This window comes from Trichechus manatus, unplaced genomic scaffold (genome assembly GCF_000243295.1).
Source record: "Trichechus manatus latirostris isolate Lorelei unplaced genomic scaffold, TriManLat1.0 scaffold00180, whole genome shotgun sequence".
NCBI classification, from domain to species: Eukaryota; Metazoa; Chordata; class Mammalia; order Sirenia; family Trichechidae; genus Trichechus; species Trichechus manatus.
In genome coordinates this window covers 4,125,186-4,152,647 of record NW_004444116.1, presented here as the reverse complement: position 1 = coordinate 4,152,647, position 27,462 = coordinate 4,125,186, and the positions used below count along the sequence as shown (strand labels likewise).

Genomic DNA, 27,462 nt, shown 5'->3' with positions numbered 1-27,462 from the left:
TCATTCTCTTCACTTGTTATGGATCTGTTGAGATTTTCTATTTCCTCTTGAGTCCGTTTGTGTAGGTTGTGTGCTTCTAAGAATTTTTCCATTTTGTCTAGATTATCCAGTTGTTGCCATACAGTTGTTCATAATATTTTGTCATAATTCTCTTTATTTCTATTGGATCAATTGTAACGTCTCCTCTTTCATTTCTTATTTTGGTTATTTGCATCTTTTTTCTTTATCAGAATTTCTATAGATTTTTCAATTGTATTGATCTTTTCAAGGAATCAACTTCTGTTTTTTTGATTCTATTATTTTTCTGTTTTTGATTTCATTTATTTCTGCCCTGATCTTTACTGTTTCTTTTCTTTGGGTAGGTTTTGGCTTAGTTTGCTCTTCTCTTTCTAGTTCCTCAAGTTGCAGAGTTAGGCTGTTTGTTTGAGATCTTCTTTTTTTATGTAGGTATTTATTGCTATAAGTTTCTCTTTGAATACTGCCTTCATTGCATCCCATAAGTTTTGGTATGTGTGCTTTTCTTTTCATTTGACTTTAAGAGATGTGTGATTTCTCTTTTGATTCTTCTGTGACCCATTGGTAGTTTAATAATGTGTTGTTTAATTTCCGTAAGTTTGTGTATTTTAGAGGGTTTATGTTGTTGTTGTTATTGATTTCTGGCTTCATTCCGTTGTGGTCAGAGAAAATATTTTGAATGAATTCACTCTTCTTAAATTTATTGAGACTTCCTTTTTGACCTAAAATGTGGTCTATTTTGGCAAAGATTTATGTGCATGATGTCTTCATAAGTCAACACTTTTGAAGAATACTGGTCAGTTGTTTTGTAGAATATCTCTTTATTTGGATTTGTCTAATGTTTTCTCATTATAAGTTTGATGTTATACATTTGTGGCAAGAATACCACAGAAGTGATGTTCTGTCCTTCTCAGTGGATATATGACATCAGTATATTAACTGTGATCACTTTGTTAAGAAGGTGTCTTCAGGGTGTCAAATTCTTTAATTTTTTCCCTTAGTAATTAATAAATAACTTAGAGTTGGTACTTTAAGACTATGAAATAAATGGTAATCATCATCATTGCTGTTACAGTCAGTTCTGAGAAAAATGTGCACCAAAGGCTCTTGGAAACCAAACAACACAGAGTATGAGGATCAAAGTTAGTAAAGAATTTCTAACTATCACTAATAATTCAGGAATATTTAGTATAGAAAACATTAAGGGTAAGTTAATAAATGAAAATATAGATATGTAAAACATTAAACATTAAAATATTCTAAAATGTGCATTTTGGGTGTTTTTATGTTCAACTGTTTTCAAAAGACTATATGTTTTGGTAAAAATCTATTATGAGAAATAATTGTAAACGTGGTTAGCAGAAAGAAAATGGCTAAAATAAATCAAATATTTGCAATGGATGTTACTTGGATACAAATATAAACAAATTAAACTTTAATCTTAATACTTTATGTATTTTATAAATAGTCTCTGAAATATGTATTATATTTGTTTTAAGGAAAAAACATCCACAATTAAATATTTTACTATTTGTATAACACATAAACCAAAAAACTCATTGCCATCAAGTCGATTCCAACTCATAGCGACCCTATAGGACAGAGTAGAACTGCTCCATAGAGTTTCCAGGGAGCAGGTGGTGGATTTGAACTGTCAACATTTTGGTTAGCAGGCGAATGCTTAACCACTGCATTATCTGCAGAAAACTTAGAAACAGAGATAAGAAGTCACTGATAACATGACTGCATAGAGAAATTACTGTTAACGACTCATTTTGAGCCTTTCAAAATTATTTATGAAGTTCTTATAAAAATAAAAATAATTCATACTCTACAAACTAGTTTTTAACTTGCTTTAATACTTAATAAATCATTCATGTCTTTCTAGATTAATAAAAAAAGACATTATCATCTTTAATGCCTTCATATAATTCTTGCCTATAACTGTAGCATAATTGTTAACTAGTCATTTTTATATGTTTAAGTTGTTTCCACTGTTAATATTATACATGCATGTAAATAGAACCAAAAACTATTATTTTTAAATGAATGAATTGAACAGTTTGTAGCAAGGTAGAAATATTAGCCATTATAATGCCTTAATCATTAGTGACCTCACTACTATTGCCTGATAGAAATATTCTAACTAGAAATATCGCACTCTGAGAGAAGATTGAATTGCTTTCTTTTGGGATAACCTTAAGTTAAATCATGCTCGCAGTCACAGTACCGCACTCTTTGTCGCATTATAACTATTGTATATGTTGTTAGTAATACTTCACAGATCAAGGGTTAACACAGTATCTCCCTGAGAATCAGATGTTCAAATCCAAGGCAATGCCTTTATAGGTACCTAATCAGTTGCCGTCAGGTCGATTCCAACTCATGTTGACCCCATGTGTGTCAGAGTAGAACTATGCTCCAAGAAGTTTTCTATGGCTGATTTTTCCAAAGTAGATCACCAGGACTTTCTTCCAATGTGCCTCTGAGTGGACTTGAACCTCCATCCTTTCAGTTAGAAACTGAATGTGTTAGCCATTTGTACCATCCAGGGAATCCTTATAGGTGCCTTGAGCTACTAAACTGTCTAGTAACCATATTCATTTCTCTTAAGAGCAAGTCTTTGGATGATCTCCAGAAATATTGAGTTGGGATTCATTTGTACATACGTAATATTTTTTTAATTACATAAAATGTTGAAACTAATTTATGTAATTATTTCAGTTCAGTTTTCTTCTTCAATCCTTGAATATTAATATTATTTATCTTTCTTTTTAAAACACTTTCAGCATAAGAACTCTTGATTAAAATTTTCCATATTTTTGCTTTAATGTTCCACAACAAATGCTTCTGAAACGTATGAGTTTCCTTTTTTTTTTGCGTGTTTACATTTATTATTTCCACACTCACAAAAAGACATCATTGCCTCTACATGATATACCAATAATTAACCTGTTCCATTGCTGTGGAGTCAATCACGACTCACAGCAACCCTAAAAGACAGAGTACAACTGCCCCATAGGGTTTTCAAGGAACGACTGGTGGATTTGAACTGCAGACATTTTTTTTTTTTTATATTGCAATTCAGTTATTTTATTATTATTATTATTTTTTTATATTTTATTGTACTTCAGGTGAAGGCTTACAGAACAAATAGTTTCTCATGAAACAGTAGTACACATGTTGTTTTATGACATTGGTTAACAACCCCACAACATATTAACCCTCTAAATTCTCAACCTTTTTTTTGGTGAAAATATACATAGCCAAAGATACACCATTTCAAAAATTTCTACATACACAGTTCAGTGACATTGACTACGCTCTTCAAATGGTGCTGTTATTCTCATTAAGATGAAGGCTTACAGAACAAAAGTTTCTCATTTAACAGTTACTACAAATGTTGCCCTATGACAATGGTTAACAATCTCACAACACATCAACAATATCCTTACTCAGTCTTGTGTTCCCTATCACCAGCTTCCTTGTCCCCTTCTGCCTTCTGGCCCTTGTCACTGGACTCCTGTACCTCGTTATTCTCATTTGGTTTTACAGGGCTGTCCGCTCCCAGGCTGAACGGTGAACCTTGGAGGTAACTTCACCACTGAGCTAAAATGGTGTCTGGGGGCCATACTCTCGAGGTTTCTCCAGTCTCCTTTAGGCCAGTAAATCTGGATTTTTTTTTGGGTGTGTGTGTGTGAGTTAGAATTATGCTCTACATCCTTCTCCAGTTCTGTCCAGAACCTTCTGTTGTGACCCTGGTCAGAGCAGTCAGTGGTGGTAGCCGGGCACCATCTAGCTGTACTGGACTCAGCCCGGTGGAGGCCTTGGTAGCTGTGCACAGTTAGTCCTTTGGACTAATCTTTTCCTTGTATCCTGTTCTCTTCATTCTCCCTTGCTCCCGAAGGGATGAGACCAGTGGAGTATCTTAGATAGCCGCTCACAGGCTTTTAAGACCCCAGACACTACTCACCAAGGTAAAATGTAGAGCATTGTCTTTATAAGCTGTGTCATGCCAATTGAGCTAGATATTCCCCGAGACCATGGTCCCCAGAGCCCTCTGCCCAGCAATTCAGTCCCTCAGGGAGTTTGGATGTGTCTATGGGGCTTCCATGACCTTTCCTTGTATAGGTTTGAACTGCAGACATTTTGGTTAGCAGCTAAGCCTTAACCACCTGCACCACTAAGGCTCCACCAATAACTAAAGTTGAACTAATTATTGAAATCTTTTTTTATTGAAGGGTATAGTGCACTTCATGCAGTTATTAGGAAATTAAAAGTCATGTGGACAGATATATGTGGAAAGATGCCCTCTTGTGACCAAGGCAGAAGTCATATGGGCCCTTCAGGGGAGAGACAATGCCTAAGAGTGTTGAGTGAGATTTTGCCAGCCTTCTGAGATATAACCCAGTAATTTATACTCTGCATCTAGACTGCAATATTCTGGGAAACCTGACTAGTGTTGGACTCACTTTTAAACATTTTCCAGTTTCCAACTTCCTTTCAGAATTTAACAATCAGGACTTAGTTCTGAGTGCAGCGATGTCTCCAAAATTTACAATTACTGTTATTAAAGAGGCTCCTTACAGACAGGTAGAAAGAGTGCACAGTATTTTGTTAGTTTATTTGTTTACTCTTAGGCTGTGTGTGCATCCTTTCCAAAGAGCAGATTTGCATGATCCTCATGTACCTACGCATGAGTCAAAACTTTTTTCTTGCCCAGAGTTCTTCTGAGGGCTGCCTTGACATCCTTGTTCCGTAAACTATAGATGATGGGGTTGAGCATGGATGTCACCACTGTATAGAGAAGAGCTAGGAGTTTGTCCACTCCTGGTGAATGGTTAGCTTTGGGCCTCAGGTAGGTGACTGATGCTGAGCCATAGAATAGTGTTACTACCAGCAGATGGGAAGAACAGGTGGAAAGAGCTTTATGGCGGCCTTCAGGTGATGGCATGACCAGCACGGCAGCTAGAATTCTTCCATAGGAAGCAATGATCAGTAAAAATGGGCTGGATATGCAAACTATGGTCACAACAAAGACTGCAGCCTCATTATGGGACGTATCCCCACAAGCAAGTGCCAGGATGGGTGGGAGGTCACAGAAGAAGTGGTCTATCTCACAGGGACCACAGAAGTCCAAGGAGAAAATATAGCTGGTCTGGCCCAGACTGACCATGCATCCCACTCCCCAAGAAACCATTGCCAAATGGGTACGCACCCCATGACTCATTCGTGTTGCGTAGTGGAGTGGGGAGCATATGGCCATATAGCGGTCAAAGGCCATGGCTGCCAAAAGGCAACATTCACTGATACCAAATAATGTAAAGAAAAACATCTGCATGGCACAACTCTCCCGAGAGATCCCTCGGGCCTCACTCACGAGACTCTGCAGCATCTTGGGTACAACAGAGCAAGTGTAGCCAATCTCCAAGAGAGACAAGTTGGCCAGAAAATGTTTAAAAGTGAGTCCAACACTAGTCAGGTTTCCCAGAATATTGCAGTCTAGATGCAGAGTATAAATTACTGGGTTATATCTCAGAAGGCTGGCAAAAAGGGTAGTATGAGTCGGAATTGACTAGAAGACAAGGGTTTGGTTTTTGGAAATATTTATCTTTTAAAAATGCTAATGCTTCCCTCACCGATGTCATGGTGAAAAGAGTATCCTCTGGGACTGAATTGCTGGGTGGAGGGCTATGGGGACCATCATCTCAGGGAACATCTAGCACAATTGGCATAACACAGTTTATAAAGAAGATGTTCTACATTCTACCTTGGTGAGTAGTGTCTGGGGTCTTAAAAGCCTGAGAGCAGCCATCTAAGATACTCCACTGGTCTCACACCTTTGGGAGTAAGGGAGAATGAAGAGAACAAGATATAAGGGAAAGATTAGTCCAAACAACTAATGGACCACAACTACCACAGCCTCCACTAGACTGAGTCTAGTACAACTAGATGGTGCCCAGCTATCACCACTGACTGCTCTGACTGGGATCACAACAGAGGGTTCTGGACAGAGCTGGAGAAAAGTATAGAACAAAATTCTAACTCACAAAAAAAGACCAGATTTACTGGCCTGCCAGAGACTGGAGAAACCCTGAGAGTATGGCCCCCGGACCCGCTTTTAGCTCAGTAATGAAGTCACTCCCGAGGTTCACCGTTCAGCCAAAGATTACACAGCCCCATAAAACAAAACCAGACTAATTGGGTTCAACAGTCCATGGACAAGGACTACAAGGCACGAGGGGACAGGAAAACTGGTAATAGAGAACCCAAGATTGAGAAGAGACTGTTTTGTCATGTCATGGGGTTGTTAACCATTGTCATGAAACAATATGTATACTAACTGTTTAATGAGAAACTGTTCTGTAAACCTTCATATAAAGTACAATAAAAAAGAAAAGAGTATCCTCTGGGCTCTCCCTTGAGTGAGAGGGTCAAACAGGTCAAATTTACTCCAAAACATTTATCATCCTAAGTTTTCATATTTCTTCCTTTATAATATACTAAGTAACTCATGGCATCTTGATTTATTTAATACTTCATTTAATATAAGCCACTGGTCAGTTGAGGTTTCCATCAACCAAATTAGCCTCTCCCAGCTGTTTGAGCCAGAACATTTAATGAGAATCTCTCTTAAGTCTACCCAAATTGATAAACTTGCCTCAATCTCTGTTTGGCTTAATCTAATGTCCCATTTGATTAATATCCATTCCAACATATACTCTGTAGGTTTTTTTTTTGTAATTTAAAATAGTTAACTGTAATGAAGTACCTATTTAAGGCAAGCCTGGGGAAACAAAGCGTATGCAGTAATAGATAAACATGTTAACAATGATGAATACAAGGATTCTGGATTAGTCTGGATACTTCTGGCTACATTGGAGAACTTACAGTATCTTTCCTGTCTTTTAGTTGCAGGCTGATGTGCCAAAATGTCAGTTCAAGTCAGATTCTCTGGTGTTGGGAATATCTGAAATAAATCAAAGTACTATGATTCTCCAAATGAATCTTTCTTTGTACCTCAGATAGCCTTATGCGTTTTATTTGGTGAGATGAGCCATGACTTGCTTGAAGGCCCTGAAATGATATCATGTGAAGCAATACATTGAACAGGATTTCAATTATCATGTTTATCTGCAATACCACTTAGAGGACTTTCCTGTCTCTCTGGAGTATCTTGGAGACATGACTCTGGCTGTATATCAGGAGATTGACAAAAAAAATCTTAAAATTTTGCTATTTTAAACTATAAAAACTGATCGTATCATGAGCCATAATAAAAGTCTCAATAAATCCTGAAAGACAGAAAACATACAAAGAAGTTCTCTGACAATAACAGAATTAAATTAGAAATAATAATAACATATCTAGGAAAGCCCAAAATATTTGGAAATTAAGCAAAACATTTCTAAATATCTATTGTTTAAAGAACATATCACAAGTTAATGGTGTGATAATGCCAACACAACATACCAAAACTTGTATGCAGCTAAAGCAGTGCTTATAAGAAAATTTATAGCTTCAAGAGCTTGCAATAAATGCTCTAAGCTGTCACCTTTTGAAGCTGGAAAAAGAAGAGTGAAGTAAGCCCGAAGAAAACAAAAGAAAAATAATAATTTTTTAAAACAGTGGAAATAAAAAAAAAAAAATCAAGCAGTAGAGAAAGTCAACAAAAGTTGGATTTTAGAAAAGACTAACAAAATTGATAAAAATCCTCGCAATTTTTTTTTAAATGCCAATATCAGGAATGAAAGAGGGACTACCACCAGAGGTCCTACAGACACTAAAATAGTGATAAAAGGATGTTATGAATAAGTTAACCAGTTGCCATGGACTCAATTCCAACTCATAATGACTCCATGTGTGTCAGAGTAGAATAGTGCTTTGTAGGGTTTGCAATGACTGACTTTTCAGAAGTAACTTGTCAGGCCTTTCTTCTGAGACACCTCTGGGTGGAATAGAACCTCCACTTTTTGGTTAGCAGTCAAGCATGGTAATCCTTTGTACCACCCAGGGGTTCCTTAGTGCCAATAAATTTGACACCTTACATAAAATGTATAAACTCTTAAAAAAACACAGGTCAAATGCTTGCTTCTATACATATTTGCCACAATTAAAAAGAAGAAGAAATACATACTGCCAAAACTCAAATAAGAAGAAATAGAAACTTTTAAATAGCCCTCTATCTATTAAGGAAAGGAATTTGAAATCCAAGATCCTTGTTCTCCTTGGATTTTACAGGAAGCAGACTCTGATATAGTGCTGGAGGTTTATTTGAAAGTACTCTTGGGGTCAACATCCATGATTCAAAGGGAAGGAAGCACGATTGGGAATAAACCATAAACTTGTTGCCGTCCTGTCGATTCCTACTTATAGTGACCCTATAAGACAGAGTAGAACTGCCCCATAGGGCTTTCAAGTTGCAGCTGGTGAATTTCAACTGCTGACCTTGGTTAACAACCAACCTCTTAACCACTGCACCACCAGGATAGGGAGGTATAAAACTGTGATTCAGAATCAGAAGAAGCCTTAGCTGACCATGCAAAGAGTTCTTAAGGTGGGATGATCCTTCAGAGCTCTCCTGAGGTGGTTCAAGAGGGCTGGGGTTTTATACCTCCACCTCAATCAATCATGGCATGAAAGCTGCCAGGTGAAGGTGGTTCTGTTTGACTAAAGCAATCCTTGAGAAGGCAGGCTGAGAAATATCTGCCGGCAGCAGTCTCAGTACTGAGGTAGCAAGTCCTTCATTCCTGAAGAGGAATCTCGGCAGCATGCTCACAAAATTCATCAAAGAAACTTCCATGGCCAGATTACTTCATCCATGTTGTTGTTAGTTGCTATGAGACAGCTCCGTCTCATGGTGACCTTATGTACAACAGAGTGAAACATTGCCCAGTCCTATATCATCCTTACCATCTTTGGTGTGTTTGAGCGCATTGTTGCAGCCATCATGTCAATCCATCTTATGGAGGATTTCCCTTATTTTTGCTGACCCTCTACTTTACCAGACATGATGTCCTTTTCTAGCATTGGTTTTTCCTGATGGTGTGTCCAAATTTAAGCTAGATGAAATCTCGCCATCCTCACTTCTAAGGGGCATTCTGGCTGCACTCCCTCCAAGATGGATTTGTTCATTCTTCTGGCAGTCTGTGGTATATTCAATATTCTTCTCCAACACTTCATCCATAAATATCATTAAACTTTTTAAAAGGAAATAACACTAATCTCATATAAGTTATTTCAAAATACAGAAAGAGAAGGAATACTTCCCAACTCATTTTATGAGGCCAGATACAAAAACATTACAATGACACATTAAGAAAATAAAATCTTTCATGACTGTAGATGAAGAAATCCTTATAAAAATATTAGCAGATTAGAATTAGTTCCAAAATTACTTAAGAGCATGAATAAGGGGAACTGATATTTTTATGGTATTCAATCATCTTGTCTAAGAATACAATGTAATTTTTCATTTCTTCAAATCTCTTTTTGTTTGCTTCAACAATTTAATTAAAGGTTTCATTATTTATATTTTGTACATTTCCTGTAAAGTTTTTGCCAGATTTGAAGTGTTTTTTTTTTTTTTTTTGGCTGTTTTTAATGTCTTGTCTTCCATAACTGGTTATTGTTTATGTATATGAAGTCCATGGATTTCTATAGATTAATTTTACATCCAATATCTTGCTGATTTTCTTATTATTTGTGCTGAGTTGTTGCTGCTCCTATTCTCTTTGATTTAAATGAGAGTACTTTGGGGAATGAAATTATTAACTCATGCAGATTCATTTAAGCACTTGTGAACGTTGTTGCAGAGAAGCCTGGAACTAGCTTGACTTTTATAATCATTTTGTCCAGTTGACCAATTGATTTTTTATCTTCGAAGTCCAGTAATTTTAATAGAATTTTTCCCACTCGGTGTTAATTTTTTCTTTTTTTTTTAACCTGAAGCAAAGTGAGCATTTTTTCAGGGTATTGATCCATACCTTTGTTCACATCTTGTAAGGCACATTGTACGTTTTACTATTTTGATTCTATACTTCCTTCCTTGGTTATTTCTTTTTCTCATTTTTAACAATCCTTCCTTCTTCATTCCTTCCATGATTTCAGCTGTGTCTATTCTCTTTTCTTTTTCTATAATTTTTATTTTTATTTTTCTGCTTTTGATTTTTCCTTCTGTTTCTAGGCTGAGTTCCACCAGCTCATGGTTCATCCTCAATTGATATTTTACCTTATATTTTCTGATTTTTGCACTTATGGCTTTATAGTATTCTAGTTTCATAGTGTCAGTAATATTTTTAAGGTTTGCTTTTTTAAAAATAATGATATCGTGTTTAGTCATGATCCTTACCTCCCGTGTGGCAACAATTTTGTGGTGAGTATTCCTCATCTACCATCTATTTTCTATCACTTTCTTGGTTTCAATTTTTAGAATTTTGTACATTCCCTATAATAGAACTTTTTAAATTATTATTAAAGCCTAGTTCTCTCTTGATTATTCATTGTAAATGAATTCAGTTTTTGTTTTCCTACATTAACTACTTGTAAGAGATTTATGTTGGAGAGGAGGCAAATCCTGTTTCTAGGCCAGCAAAAATATTGTTTATGACCCAGGTTAAATGTGTATGAGAGAGCTATTTTTGCCTTCAGTTTTCTTCAATCAACTGAGCTTTTCTGTTCTAGGTCTGCTATAATGAAGTCTCTGTACGCTCGCTGCACTTCTTCAACAACAGAACATTTCCTTCATAAGCACTTTACCTTTATGATTCCTAGTTCTGCTTTTCCTAGATGCTGCATAGAGATCCAAGAAAATTTATATTGCCAGCCTTCGTTCCCCATTCAAGTTACTGTAACAAGAGATGATATATTAATATTATGTATTAATTAATTAACACATAATTAATTATTATTATTGTGATCAATAATAAGTATTGTGATCAATATATAGTATATATATAGATATATACATACTATAGTAATGTATTATATTATTCTAATATTATAATTACAATGATTATATTAATATGTGTAATATATTATGAATAATATATTGCTTTATACTCAGATGTTGCCGTTTGCTTAAGGGAAACAGGCTTTTTCTGTTATTGTTGAGTCCACTAGTGATGGACATACTCTGTCTTAAGGTCCTCTCGACCCTCACTATTTTCAGAAATCATTACTTGGTGTTCCAGTTTTCAGAGATACCTTAGATTATTTTGCTTTTGCTCTATTTATTAATTTTAAGTTTATTTCTGAGAGAGGCAAGTAAAAAATAGTTATTTTATCCAACCATAAGAACACTGTAACTTTTATCTCTCATTGCTGATTGTTCTCTAAAATCATCATAGGGCTAATACTCTTATTTTCCTATAAAGTAATATTTCCAGTAAAGGACACTAATCAATTGAAAAAAAAGTGTTTATTAAATAGCAGTGGTAGTTATATTAAGTTACACTGTATAACATTTTATGAATAGAAGTAAAAGGCAATATTTCTAAATTCTATACTATGCTTCTATATGCTTTTATATGTATTGTCTTTCTCTCTCATCTGATTCATTTGGTAGATTGCTACTAGGGGCATCCACTGCCAAATATGCTGCTCTATGCTGAAATCATGGAGCCCTGGTGGCACAGTGGTTAAGAGCTTGACTGCCAACCAAAAGGTCAGCAGTTCAAATCCACCAGCCACTCCTTGAAAACCTTATGGGGCAGTTCTACCCGGTCCTATAGGGTCACTATGAGTTGGAATTGACTTGACAGCAACAGATAATGCTGAAATCACAAATAACTTTGTCAGTGAAATATCTTTCAAAACTTTAAATCATTAATAAGAAGATATGTTCACTTAAAAAACAAGACATACAGTCAGAAAATGTAGAATGTGTGTTTCATCTGTAGTTGTGGAGCAATGAATCACTTGTATATGGCCTTTCCCACCGTGGTCTTGTAACTCCCACCAAATGATTGGATGGGACTATGCAAATAAAGTGCTTGTGGCCCACCAAGGGAATTGGATAGCTTGCTGATAATGCAAATAAGGTGCATGGCACCCTTGTGGGGGTGGGATCATGCAAATAAGGTATATGGAATCCTAACAAGGATTGGTCAGTTTTGCCATCCTGCTAAGCTTAAAGGGAGACAGGGAGAGAATGAGAAGTTGTAACACAGAAGACACGGCAGTACAGCAGTAGCAAGAGCAATAGTAGCGCGAGATGGCAGGAACCAGGAGACTGGCACAAGTCAGCTGCCATGGGGCTAGTTGGCCCATGGAGCTAAGAATTGTAACACTTGTCCAAGAAGGCCCTGAGCAAGGCCCAGCAGCAGAGAGTGAGAAGTAGCTGTCCTGATTGAAGCACTATATCCTGAGTCATATCTGATCCTGAATTGTAACCTGCTACTCCTCTAATAAACTCCATAATCATGAGTATTGTCTGTGAGTTTTGTGTGGCCATTGCAATGAATTATTGAACCTAGCAGAGAAGTAGAGAGTGCCGTGGAAAGGATTGCTGGTGTCATAATTGGTAAAAAGGTTAGAGAGAGGAGGTATATTTGACCTCTACCTCATAGGAATCAGCCTTGGGCTGTTGATTTTAATTCTCCTTCCTCCTTGTGAAGTTAGAGGAGGTCAGATGCCACCGCCACATCATTTTTATAGTAGTACATATTACTTTTTCACACTGGACTAGTCCCATAACTTCTATAACACTGAATTTTCAACCATATAAAAAAGAAAACATTTATCAAGAATGGTTTAAGAATCAATAAAACATTATATACAAAAGTGTATTGTGACTAGTGAAGCACATAACAATTAAGACCATTATAATTTGTTTTATGCATGTTAGCATCATTTATAATATGAGTAATAGTAATAGTATTTTAATTTCTAGCCAAAGTTGAAGAAAGCAGGTGACTGTGAAAACTGATAACTTATTTTCAGGGAGAATATTTTGTTTTGTTTTGCTTTGCTTTGTTTCTGTGTTTCTGGGCAATTATCCATATACATTAATTGCTTATGAGGTTTTCAGAGTCCCCAAGTATTTCATTATTGCTCAAAAATTTCATCATTGCTCTCAAGGGGAAACTAATTCGTTATGATTTACATCACAGATGTGTCTCCTTGTTGAATTCTTTTACACAGGAGGAGGGAGACAAGAGCATTATTATTTGGGCCTCTGAACTGGGACAGGTGAGAGGCAAAAGAGCTTTCCTCCACAGACACAAAGATTCCCTGTGACAAGTAGGCAGACATGGCAGCAGTCTAGGGACATTGCTGCTTGGTTTAGACATGATGAAGAACATTCATCTCTTACTTTAGAAAATAAAATTACTTTTATCTTCAGAATTATTCTTGGCTGTATCATCAACACTGAAAGTTTACTTAGCTGAATTAGGATAAGTGGAGAGAAACTAGGTTGTCTTTGGTAATATTATTAGAGGTTTGTTTATGCAGTGATTTGCATCCAACTTTCTGTCTTCTATACCAATGTTTCTTCCTGCAATGACATGTAACCCGTTGCTGACGAGTCAATTCTGAATCATAGTGATCCTATAGGACAGAGTGGAACTACCCCATAGGGTTTCTAAGAAGTGGTTGGTGGATTTGAACTGCTGACATTTTGATTAGCAGCCAAGCTCTTAATTACTGTGCCACAATGGCACATAGGACATCCATTAATCTGTATGCTCATATCTTTTGTATTGGAGATGCTAAAAATGCAAATGGATGTTCCTCTTTACTTAAGTGTGTGTGATTACATACCTATCTCACGATGAATTTTAAGAAATATTTATAAAGAAAGAGATACTTTAGGGGACATATATCTAATAAAAATAAAATATGTACCACATAAAAGAGTCAGTGAATTTGTTGAATTCACTTTTGAACTATGATGTTTGAAATCAGTTGTAAACCTATGTGTTTATGTGAAGTGATTATTTAAATCTATGTGTTGATGTTGAGCACACTGGTAACATTGCATATTTGGAAATAGAATAGAAAAGTGGGACTAGTACAGATAGACAGCAGGGTTATCTATCTAAACCTAGTAACTGAAACCACAAAAATAAAGGAAATCAATGGCACAGAGAGTAAAGCAGATATCTGATTAGAGAACTTTGGAAATGGATAGAGGGGAAAGGGAAAATAAATGAGAAGGTGCAGTGGATGAAAGTGAAGGAGAAAAATGAGCTCAAAAGAAGTTATAATGGAGGTTCATTATACTGCTTTGGAGGAGAGTAGAATCATTTCCAAAATGAGACATTGATCAGTATTGTTTTATGGCAAAAACTCAAGCAGTTAAGATAATTGAGAAGACATTATTTATTGGTTTTAGAAGTTAGGGCCACCTTTGCCTTTGAGATAATATTTTTTTAAATTGTGTATGTGAGAGAAGCCATATTGTATGTTTGAGGATGTAATTTGAATTGAGTTTTCGGGAGAAATTTCTCTTTCAGAGTTTAATAAAGGAGACAAGTAAGAATTGCATGTTCACTTTTTTTTTTCACTTCTTAAATTATGGCTAAAAAAAAAAGATATGCAACAGAACATTTTCCAATTCAACATTTTCTACATGTAGAGTTCTGTGACACCGACTACATGAATCACATTGTGCAACCATTACTATAATCCCTTACCAAGTTTTCCACCACCAGTAGCAGATACTCAATGCTTCTTTTGATTCCCTGTTTGCTCCCCAACCAACACCTGATAGCCACTAATAAACTTTGGTCTCTATATATTTGCCTTTTCTTGATATTTAATATAAGTGGGATCATACAATGTTTGTCTTTTGTAATTGAAATACTTAACTAGGCATAAGGTTTCATGTTTCAGTCATGTTGTAGAATGTATCAGGATTTCATTTTTCTTTATGTTGTTGTTTGTTAGGTGCCTTTGAGTTAGTTCTGACTCATAGCGACCCTGTGTACAACAGAACAAAACGCTGCCTGGTCCGGTGCCATCCTCACAATCGTTGTCATGCTTGAGACCATCATTGCAGCCACTGTGTCAGTTCATCTTGCTAAGGGTTTTCCTCTTTTTCGCTGACCCTCTACTTTACCAAGCATGATGTCCTTCTCCAGGGACTGGTGCCTCCTGCTAACATGCCCAAAGTATGTGAGACTTAGTCTGGCCATCTTTGCTTCCAAGGACCATTCAGGTTACACTTCTTCCAAGACAGATTTTCCTCTTCTTTTGGCAGTCCACAGTATATTCAATATTTTTTGCCAACAACACAATTGAAAGGTGTCAATTCTTCTTCCATCTTCCTTATTCATTGTCCAACTTTCACAAGTATATGAGGCAGTTGAAAACACCATGGCTTAGGTCAGGCACACTTTAGTCTTCAAGGTGACATCTTTGCTTTTCAACACTTTAAAGAGATCTTTTGCAGCACATTTGCCCAATGCAATGCGTCTTTTAATTTCTTGACTGCTGCTTCCATGAATGTTGATTGTGGATCCAAGTAAAATGAAATCCTTGACAGCTTCAATCTTTTTCTGTCTAGCATGACGTTGCTTATTAGTCCAGTTGTGAGTATTTTTGTTTTATGTTGAGGTGTGATCCATACTGAAGGCTGTGATCTTTGATCTTCATCAGTAAGTGCTTCAAGTCCTCTTCACTCTCAGCAAGCAAGGTTGTGTCGTCTGCATATCTCAGGTTGTTCATGAGTCTTCTTCCAATCCTGATGCTGCATTCTTCATATAGTCCAGCTTCTCAGATATTTGCTTAGCATACAGATTGAATACATATGGTGAAAGCATACAACCCTGATCCACCCCTTTCCTGATTTTACACCACGCAGTATCTCCTTGTTCTGTTCAAATGACTGCCTCTTGATCTATGTACAGTTTCCTCATGAGCACAATTAAGTGTTTGGGAATTCCCATTCTTCACAATGTTGTCTATAATTTGTTATGATCCACACAATTGAATGCCTTTGCATAGTCAATAAAACACAGGTAAACATCTTTCTGGGTATTCTGTTTCAGCCATGATCCATCTGACATCAGCTATGATTTCCCTGGTTCCACGTCCTCTTCTGAATCCAACTTGAATTTCTGATAGTCCCTTGTCGATGTACTGTTGCAAGCATTTTTTAATTATCTTCAGCAAAATTTTACTTGTGTGTGACAATAATGATACTGTTCGATAATTTTTGCATTCTGTTGGATCACCTTTCTTTGGAATGCACACAAATAGGGATCTCTTCCAGTTGGTTGGCCAGGTAGCTCTTCCAAATTTCTTGGCATAGACAAGTGAACACCTCCAGCACTGTATCTGTATGTTGAAACATCTCAACTGGTATTCCGTCAATTCCTGAAGCCTTATTCTTCACCAATGCCTTCAGTGCAGCTTGGAGTTTTTCCTTTAATACCATCGGTTCTTGATCATATGCTACCTCCTGAAATGGTTGAACATTGACTAATTCTTTTTGGCACAATGACTCTGTGTATTCCTTCCGTCTTCTTTTGATTCTTCCTGCCTGGTTCGATATTTTGCCCATAGAATCCTTCAATATCGCAAATTGATGCTTGATTTTTTTCTTCAGTTCTTTCAGCTTGAGAAATACTATGTTTTTCCCTTTTGGTTTTCTAACTCCAGATCTTTGTACATTTCATCATAATACTTTACTTTGTCTTCTTGAACCACCCTTTGAATTCTCCTGTTCAGCTCTTTTACGTCATCATTTCTTTCTTTCGTCTTAGCTACTCTACGTTCAACGCAAGTTTCAGCATATCTTCTGAAATCCATTTTGGTCTTTTTTCTTTCCTGTCTCCTCAATGATCTTTTGCTTTCCTCATGTATGTCCTTAATGTCATCCTACAACTCATCTGGTAATTAGTGTTCATTGTGTCAAATCTATTCTTGAGATGGTCTCTAAATTCAGGTATATGATATACTCAATGTCATGTTTTGTCATATTTGATAGGGATTGTGTTGAATCTATAGATTGCTTTGGGTAGTATTGACATATTAACAGTATCAAGTCTTCCAATCTATGAGTATGGGATGTTTTTCCATTTATTTAGGTCTTCTTTAATCTCTTTCAGTAATGTTTTGTAATTTTCATTATATAAGTAATTCACATCTCTGGTTATATGTATTCTTAGACATTTTATTCTTTTAGATGCCATTGTAAATGGAATCGTTTTATTAATTTCCTTTTGAAAATACTCATTGCTGGGGTATAGAAGCCCAACTGATTTTTGTGTGTTGACCTTGTACCCTGCAACATTGATTAATTCCTCTATTAGCTCTATATGCTTCCTTGCAGTTTCATTGGGATTTTTTCTGTATAAGAGCATGTCATCTGCAAATATGGATAATTTTCCTTCTTCTTTCGTGACTTGGATATTTTTATTTCTTTCTCTTGATTTATTGCCCTAGCTAGGACTTCCAGTACAAGACTGAGTAGCAGTCATGAGAGTGGTCATTCTTGTCTTGTTTCTGATCTTAAGGGAAAAAGGTCTCAATTTTTCTCCCTTGAGTATAATGTTGGATGTGTGTTTTTCATAAATGCCCTTAATCATATTGCGGAATTTCTCTTCTTTTCCTAGCTTGTTGAGTATTTTTAACATAAAATGGTGTTGGATTTTATCAAATGCCTTTTCTGCATCGATTGATATGACAATGTGGTTCTTTTCCTTTGCACTATTAATGTGGTGTATTATACTGGTTTGTTTTCTAATGTTGAACTACACTTTCATCCTTGGAACAAATCTCACTTGGTCATGATATATAATTCTTTTACTATGCTGTTGGATTTGTTTTTTTCTGGTATTTTGCTGAAGATTTTTGCAGCCCTATTCATTAGGGATCTTGGTCTGTAGTTTTCTTTTCTTGTGGTGATTTTGTACAGACTCGCTTTTAAAATAACAAATATATACTGGCAACTTTCTCTGTATCTAAATCTGGAACTAATCACTAGGATACAAGCAGGAAAATAACATAGCTTGAAAAGGCTTAGCATTTTGATTGCAATTTTATAGAACTGAGCAGTTTTATAGACTGAGAGAATGATGTAAATGAGTAGTGCAAACTCAGTGTAAAAACAAGGAAGGAATAAATTTATGGAGAATTAGACTTTAAGAGACAATAAATGATGACAGTAACAATACAGAAGAGGTCAAATAATATTTGCAATAAAAGAGATACTTTTATGGATCTGAGAAGAAATAATAAGTTAGGTGTTAAAAAGGAGATAATTTAATAATTTCAGGTAAGAAATTATAAGAGAACTGTAGTTAGGTCTAGTCTGTTCATAGGTTAAGGAAGTAGTTTTTAATTAAGGTAATTTTGCCCCATAGGGGACTTTTGGCAATTTCTGGAAACATTTTGGCTGTCACAACTGGGGAGGGGTGTTAAAGCCACCTGATCATGGGTACTGGCTACTGGTAGAAACCAGAGATGCTGCTAAATATCATATATAATGTACAGAACAGCCCTCCACAACAAAAAATTATCTGGCTTAAATGTCAATACTACTAAGGCTGAAAAATCCTGGATTGGGGGGAGAAAAGAAACCAGCAGAATGATGGGTATTAAACCTAGGCTCTACCTACGAACCCAGACGTGATATTTTTTTGTTACAGATGCCTTATATTCTCAACTTCCAGCAACCGGATCCTCAGTGTTAAGAGGAAAATATGTCAAATGCCATCCAGTTTCTTTATTCATGATTGTTTTTAAGACTTTTTGAGTTCATTATCATCATAAATATACAACTAGAAGAGAAGAGCATTTCTGAGAAAGAGGTTGGGAAGTTATCTCAACAAAGAGATTGACACTATGGTGAAAGGAATGGGCCCAGGAGAAAGCTCTGGGTTTGAATGTTGGTGCTAGCTAAGATTAAGTAATGAAGGAGAGAATGATATTGATTTAAGCGATACTATATGCTTTCCCTCATTCTAAGATAACTTGTCTCCAAGGTTGTAAATACATATTTTTTAAGTTCTGTGGTAAATGTATACCATAATACGATGAGATGAGCAAGTCAAACTTGCTGTCTATCTTCCTATGACATTTAAGATAATAAGAATTGTTACTCATGTCTATCTCCCACACAATCAACCAATAAATAAATAAAACAGAATTTTTCAAGAGAGGTCACAGAAATTTCTATGTTTGAAAATAACTCCAGGAAACTTTAGTGATCAGTCAGTATTGGAAGCTATCCCCTTTGTTTTAATCAATATTAATATGACTTTGCTCCTTAGCGGAATTATACACAAAATTATAATAAAAAGGATCAAATGAGAAGTTACTGATTTCAATTCTGCATCCTTTAGTATGAACAGTTGCTATGTTACTGGAGCAGAGGAAATTCTTCCAGTAAAGAACCAGTCATATTAGAAGACACTTAATGACATTAGATTTTACAAAGTCCTCTTTTATAAAATCTTGTGATAGATACAGATTTCTAGGTTTTAGCAATCATTCTTTCCATTATAACCCACATTTGAATATCATTTGTTATTAAAAAAGTTACCCAATAATCCATCACTCTTGCTATCATAGCTTAAATGTTTTATATTATATAGACCATTAAAAATGTTTATATGTTAGATAATAAAAAATGATACTCATACCTTGAATATAGTGCTTGATTTTAGTCTGGCATTAAAGTTTGTGAATATACTCAACCGTGCCTTCTAATACGTTAATTTTTCCATCTTCAGAATTGCTATTACAGAAAGAAAAAAAAACGATCAATGAGAGCTACTTCAATGGACTTATGCTCCTTGGATTCACAGGGCACCCCCAGATGGAGATGATCATCTCTGGAGTGGTCTTTTTCTTCTACGCCATTGCCTTGATGGGAAATATGGCCATCATCTTGCTATCTTTCCTAGATGATCATCTCCAAACTCCCAAGTACTTCTTCCTTAGAAATTTGGCCATCTTGGATCTCTGTTACACCACAAATATAGTCCCACAGATGTTGGTCAATATCTGGGGTAAAGACAAGAGAATAACCTTTGGTGGCTGTGCATTTCAACTTTTCACTGATGTCACACTATGCATTGTTGAATGTATCCTTCTAGCTGTGATGTCTTATGACAGGTTCAATGCTGTCGGCAAGCCTCTGCACTGTAAGACCATAATGAACTCACAGCTCTGCCAGGGCTTGGTGGCCATGGCCTGGTTAGTTGGTGCTATTAATTGCATGATCCTTTCACCCTTTGCCATGAGCCTTCCTCGATGTGGGAACCACCACCTAGACCACTTTTTTTGTGAAATGTCTGTGATGATTAAGATTGCGTTTTGGTCTCATATGACTTCATTGCTCTAGCTGTACTCCAGATCAAATCTGCAACAGGGAGACAAAAAGCATTTGGACCTTGTTCCTCCCATCTCATTGTGGTATCCATCTTCTATGGGACTCTAATCTACATGTACATACAACCAGGAAACAGTCCAAATCAGGATGAGGGTAAACTTCTCAGTATCTTTTATTCCACTGTTACCTCCAGCTTGAACCCATTATCTACACACTAAGGAATAAGGAGTTCAAGGGGGCCATGAAAAGGCTAATTGGAAAAGAAAAACATTCCATGGACACAACAGGACACTGATTCTTTTCCCCAGCAATTTCCAATGCAAAAATTGGCCTTTTCCAACTTCTAAATGTAGACAACTTATTTTGTAATCATCACCTAAGAGAAAGAATATAATCAGAAAAAATGCAATAAAAAATAAAATAAAATTCAATGCATTTATTGAATAATTAATACACGTAAACATGTGTACAAAACTCATGCTCAAAATGAAATTACAAACTGAAGTACTAGCATTAAAAATAATTTACATGGATGCACTGATTCTTTTGGATTATACATGTCTGTTACCAAGTTGTATTAAAAATGATCAATTTAACCCTAATCATCGACTTTCATTGTGCTTTCTGTCACTGTCATAAATTCAATGAGGTGAAAAGCTGTTCTTATAGTACTCTATTTTAAGGCACAACATGTTTGCCCCACCCAGTCTTAGGAATATGTCCACAAAGGGATATCTTCAGTTTGAAGACAACAGCAGCAAAACCAGTTATTAACCAAGAATGCCAAGGGTTCTAATTATTAGTCATCTTAGCAATGATCTAAGGTAAAGGTACCACATCGCACCTTTTTTCTAAGATATTTTCATCTGTTTCAGATAATTACTCAAAGAAGAACCCAATTCCTGTGATCAAAGAGAGAAAATCTTTTTATGTTAAGTTCCAGAAACCGTCTTTAAGGTTATTGTTTATGTACACAAAGTACATGGAGTTCTATACATTAATTTTACATTTCATTATCTTGCTAATGTTATTCTTATTATTTCTGCTCTATTGTTGCTGCTATTGTCCTCCTTTTGTTTAAATTAGAGTATTTTGGAGTATAAAATTATTAGCTCACACATCTTACTTTATAATTGTCATCATTGTTGCAGAGAAGTCTGGAACCAGCCTGACTTTTGTCTTTACGTATGGTCATTTTGTCCAGTTGACCAACTGATTATCTTTGAAGTCCAGCAACAGTACTAGTGTTTTTACCACTTTCTGTACTTTTTCTTTTTTTTTTACCTGAAACAAAGTGAAAATTTTTCAGTCTGTAGAGCTATGTCTTCTTTCTTATGTTCTAAAACATATTTTGTCTTTTACTATTTTGATTCTATTCCTTCTTGGTTATTTCTTTCTCAAGTTTAACTATTCTACTTCTTCCATCATTTCAACTGAGTCTATTCTCCTTTTGTTTTTATAATTTTGACTTTTATTTTTTCAGTTTTTATTTTTTCCTTCTCTTTTTAGCCTGAGTTCTACCAGCTCATGGTTCATCCCACTTACTATTTTGCCATATATTTTCAGATTTGTGCTTTATATTCTAGTTTCATAGCGTCAGTCACCTTTTTAATGTTGACCTTTTAAAAATAAATAACGTTTGCCTCCTGTATGGCAATGATTTTGTGGTGAATGTTCCTCATCTACCATTTATTTTCCTATTACTATCTTGGTTTTATTGTTCAGTGTTTTGTGTATTTCCAGTTGTTGTTGTTGTTGTGTGCTGTTGAGTCAACTTTAAGTCATAGCCACCCTATATGACAGAGTAGAACTGCCCCATAGGGTTTCCTAGGCTGAAGTCTTTACTAGAGCAGATCCCCAGGTCTTTTCTCCCACAGAGCAGCTAGTGGGTTCAAACCACTAAGATTTAGGTTAGCAACAAAGCACTTAAGCATTGTGCCACAAAACCAAAAAAAAAAAAAAAATCCAAACTCATTGTTGTTGAGTCGATTCCGACTCATAGTGACCCTGTACCAGGGCTCCTTATATTCCTAATTGTTGTTATTAGGTGCCGTAGAGTTGGTTCCAACTCGCAGCGACCCGATAGTACTAGACCTTTATATCATAAAAATCTGGTTCCCTTTTCATTATTCACTGTTAATGAATTCTGTTTTTTTCTTTCCTAGATCAACTATTTGTAGGAGATTCATATTGGAGAGGAGACAAGTCCTTACTCTAGGTCAGCAAAAATATTGCTTATGACCCAGGTTAAATGTGTATGGGAGCTATTTTGGCCTTTACTTCATCTCAACCAACTGGGCTTTTCTGCTGTAAGTCGCCTGTGAGGCAAAATCTCCTCTCCAATCTTTCAACAGCAGACTACTTCTTTCAAAAGCAGCTTACCTCCATGATTCCTAGTTCTGCTTTCCTAGATGCCATACAGAGATCCAGGAAAATTTGTATTGGCCGCCTTCATTCCCTGTTCCTGTTGTTGTAACAAGAGACAGTTGACTTTGTACTCCAAAGAGATCTTTTTCTGTTATTTCTGAGAGCAGCTGTGATGGATATACTCATCTTAAGCCCCCCTCTTTGACCTTCACTACTTTCAGAAATCAATATTTGGCAATTCTGGTTTTCAAATGCATCTGAGATTATTTTGCTTTTTGTTCTCATTAATTTTGTGTTTATTTCTGAGAGAAGAAGGCGAAGGAGCGTTCTGGCTGTACTTCTTCCAAGACAGATTTGTTCATTCTTTTGGCAGTCCATGGTATATTCAGTATTCTTAGTCAACACCATAATTCAAAGGCATCAATTCTTCAGTCTTCTTTATTTATTGTCTAGCTTTCTCTTGCAGATGCTGCAATTGTAAATCGCTATTTTATTCAACCTTAAGAACACTGGAGTTTTTATATCTCACTGATGATTGTTCTTCAAGATTGCTTCAGGCCTAATGTTCTAATGTCCCTATAGAGTAACCCCTCCAGCAAAAGAAAGTAGTGGATTTTTTTTTAGAAAAAAAAACTGTCTATTAAATGGCAGTGTAGTTTTTGGGTTACATTGCATAGCAATTTAAGAATAAAAGTAAGAGGCAACATTTCTAAATTCTACACTCTGCTTGTAGGTCTATCAAATCATTACCACTGGTATATCTGTGTTACTTTTTTTATCCATGGCATTTCTTTCTCCTCTGATTCATTTGGAAGATTGCTACTAGGAGTATTCACTGCCAAATATGCTGCTCTATGCTGAAATTTTAAATAACTTTGTCAATAAAATGTCTTTCAAAACTTCAGATCATTAATAAGAAGATATGTTCAATTAAAAAACAAGGCATGGTGTTATAAGATAAAGACGTGTGTTATATCTGTACTGTTTATTACTTGTTCCCACTGGGCTTGTACCGTAATTTCTATGACACTCAGTTTTCATTCATATGAAAAAGGAATAATACCATCAACCAAAAATGTTTAAGAATCAATAAGACATTACATACAAAAAACGCATTGTGGCTAATAAAGCACAAAATAATTAAAACCATTATAATTATTTTCACTTATATTAACATTATTTATAATAAGGGTAATGGTAATGGTTATTCAAAGTTGAGGAAAGCAGCTAATTGTGGAAACTCATAGCTAACTTTCAGGGAGAATTTTTGTTTTGTTTTGCTTTGTTTCTGTATTTCTGGGTAATTATCAATATACATTAATTGCTTTTGAGATACTCAGAGTCCCCAAGTATTTTATCATTACTCAAAAATTTCATCATTGCTCTCGAGGGAAAACAAATTAGTTATGATTCACATCACAGATGTGTCTCCTTGAATTCTTTGACGCAGGAGGAGGGAGACAAGAGCATTATTATTTGGACCTCTGAGCTGGGAGAGGTGAGAGGAAGAAGAGCCTTTTCGGATAGGCAGGAAAGTTCACTGTGACAAGTGGGCAGAAGAAGCAGGAGTAGTCTAGGAATATTGCTGCTTGGTTAAGACATAACGAAGAACAGCCATCTCTTATTTTAGAAAATAAATATACTTTTATCTTCAGGATTGTTCTTGGCTGAATCATCAGCACTGAAAAATTTACTCAGCTGAATTAGGGTAAGTGGGGAGAAATTAGGTTGTCTTTGATAATATTATTAGGGGTTTGTTTATGCAGTGATTTGCATACAATTTTCTGGCTTTCATACCAATATTTCTTACTATAATGGTATATAGGACATCAGCTAATCAGTATGTTAACATCTTTTGCATTGGAGATGCTAAACATTCAAATGGCCATTCCTCTTTACCCATGTGTTCATGATTGTTTACTCCCATGATTTATTTTTAAAAATGTTTAGTAAGAGTCTGTTAGGTACTTGAGAAGGTCCCTGGGTGGTGCAAACTGTTGGCACTCGACTGCTAACCTGAAGGTTGGCAGTTCAAACTCACTCAGTGGTACTCTGGATGAAAACGCCTGGCAATCTGCTTGTTAAGATTACAACCAAGAAAACTCTATGGAGCAGTTCTACTCTGTAACACATGGAGTTGCTATAAGTTGGAATTGACTCGACAGCAACTAACAACAATAACAGGTACTTTAGGGAACATACATCTAACAAAATAAATGTGTATCACAGTGAAAAAAGCGGTAGATTTGTTAGAGGAGTAAAACTCATGGATTCAGTGTTGAACTATGATGTGAAAAGTGGGTTGTAAACCTATGTGTTTATGTGAAATTATGACTTAAACCTATGTGTTGATGTTGAGTATGCTGGAAAAATTGTACATATGGTACAATTAGGTAAATATAGATGGCAGAGTTATCTGTCCAAAGCTGGTAACTGAAGCCACAAAAATGAAGGTGATCAATGGAACAAAGAGTAAAGCAGATATCTGATTAGAGAAATTTGAAGATGGATAGAGGGAAGGGGGAGAAATGAATGTTAGTTAGAGTAAAGGAAAGTGCAGGAGAAAGTGAACCCAAAAGAAGTTATAATGGAGGTTCATGATACTGCTTTGAAAGAGAACAGAATTACTTCAAAAATAAGATATTGGTCAGTATTGTCGTATGGCACATATGAGCTCAATCAGATAAGATAACTGAGAAAAGATTATTGGTTTAAGAAGTTAGTGCCACCTTTGTCTTTGAGGTAATATTTTTTAAATAATGTATATGAGAGAAGCCATATTGTATTTTTGAAGATGTGATTTGACTTGTGTTTTAGGGAGAAACTTCTCTTTCAGAGTTTAATAAAGGGGACAGGTAAAGATCACAGATTCACTTTTAAAATGACAAATGTTTATTTGCAACCTTCTCTATGCCTAAACCTGGGATTAATCACTAAGGATACTAGTATGAAAATAATATTTCTTGAAGAGGCTTAACATTTTGCCTGCATTGTTATTAGAACTGAGTAGTTTTATAGACTGACGGAAAGATGTAAATGAGTAGTAGAATCTCAGTATAAAATTAAGAAAATGATAAATTTATGGAAAACAGGACCTTAAGAGACTGTAAGTGATGGAATGAACAGTACAGAGGAGACCAAATAATATTTTCAATAAACAGAGATACATTTCTGGATCTGAGAAGAAAGAAGTAAAAGATGGGGGTGATACAGAGAAGACTGAGGTGAAAAGCGGATAATTTGATAATTTCAGGTAAGAAACTACAAGAAGAAAGCTAGAGTTAGGCCTAAATTCTTTATGGATTAAGGCAGTAGTTCTCAATCAAGGCAATTTTCCCCACAGGGAATATTTGCCAATTTCTGGAAACATTTTTGGTTGTCACAACTGGGGAAGGGATTTACTGACACCTAGTACTGGATACTGGCAATTAGTAGAGACCCTGGATGCTGCTAAACATTCTTTAGTGCAAAGAACAGCCCTCCACGACATCCTGGCCCTCAGTATTAAGAGGGGAAGAATATCACATTTCAACCAGTTTCTTTACTTATGATTGTACTTAAGCCTTTTGAACTCATTGCCCTAAATACATAACTAGATGAGAAATGCATTTCTGATAGAGACTGGGAAGTCATCTGTGCACGTTGGTGAAGAAAACAGCCCTGGAGAAAAAAAAAAGTCCTGGGTTTAAGTTTTGGGCTAATTAGAATAAAGTGATAAAGTACAGAATGATGTTGATTTAAGTGATACTATTATGTTTTCCCTCATTCTATGATAGCCTGTCTCCATGGTGCAAATGCATATTTTTAAAATTATTTGGTAAATGAAGGAGTCCTGGTGGTGCAGTGGTTAAGCACAGGGCTGCTAACTGAAAGGCGATTGTAACCCACCAGACGCTCCTCGGGAGAAAGATGTGGCAGACTGCTCCCATAAAGATCACGGCCTTGAAAATCCTATTGGGTAGTTCTACTCTGTCCTATAGGGCCGCTCTGAGTCAGAGTCGAGTCGATGGCAAGAGGCAATGGGTTTGGTTTTTGGTATGGCAAATGTATACCATAATACAGTGAGAGGTGCAGGTCAGAATGCTGTCCTCCTTTCTGTGGCATATAGGATAATAAGAATGATTACTCATGCCAATCTTCCACCCAATCAATCAATAAATCAACAAATAAAATAGAGCTTTTCAAGAGGTCACAGGCATCTCTATATTTGAAAATAACTCCAGGAAACTTTTATGATCAGGCAGTATTGGTAGTTGTTCCCTTTGTTTTATTAAATATTAATGGGGCTTTACTCCTTAGTAGAATGATACATAAAATAATTATGATAAAAAAGATCAAATGAGATGTTATTGATTTGAATTCTGCATCCTTAAGAGTGCACAGCTGCTATGTTATTGGAAGAAATTCTTCCAGTAAAGAGCCAGTCACATTAGAAGACATTTAATAACATTAGATTTAACAGAGTTCCCTTTTATATACTATAGTGATTGATACAGACGTCTAGGTTTTAGCAATCATTCTTTCCATTATAACGTACTTCGAACATTTCATTTGATATTCAAAAAACTATCCAATAATCCATAACTCTTACTACCATAGCTTAAACTTTTTAACATTATCTAGATGATGAAAAAATGTTTATATATGTTTGATAGTAAAAAATAAAAATACCCATACCTCGAATGCAATGCTTGAGTTTAGTCTGGCATTAAAGTTCGTGAAGATACTCACTGTGCCTTCAAATATGTTGATTATTCCATCTTAAGAACTGCTATTTTAAAAAAAGAAAAAGA

At 35.8% G+C, this 27,462-nt stretch overlaps 1 protein-coding gene and 1 pseudogene across 1 annotated transcript; one reads left to right on the top strand and one right to left on the bottom strand.

Moving 5' to 3' along the window:
* Positions 1-4,611: 4,611 nt before the first annotated feature.
* On the bottom strand, positions 4,612-19,537 carry LOC101340593 (olfactory receptor 10C1-like). Its single transcript, XM_023741389.1, is given in 3 exon segments — positions 4,612-5,469; positions 14,010-14,208; positions 19,511-19,537. Coding segments are annotated over 3 exon segments (990 nt in total). The 3' UTR covers positions 4,612-4,705.
* Positions 19,538-19,663: 126 nt separating this feature from the next.
* On the top strand, positions 19,664-20,597 carry LOC101340335 (olfactory receptor 2W1-like; annotated as a pseudogene).
* The last annotated feature ends 6,865 nt before the right edge of the window (positions 20,598-27,462 follow it).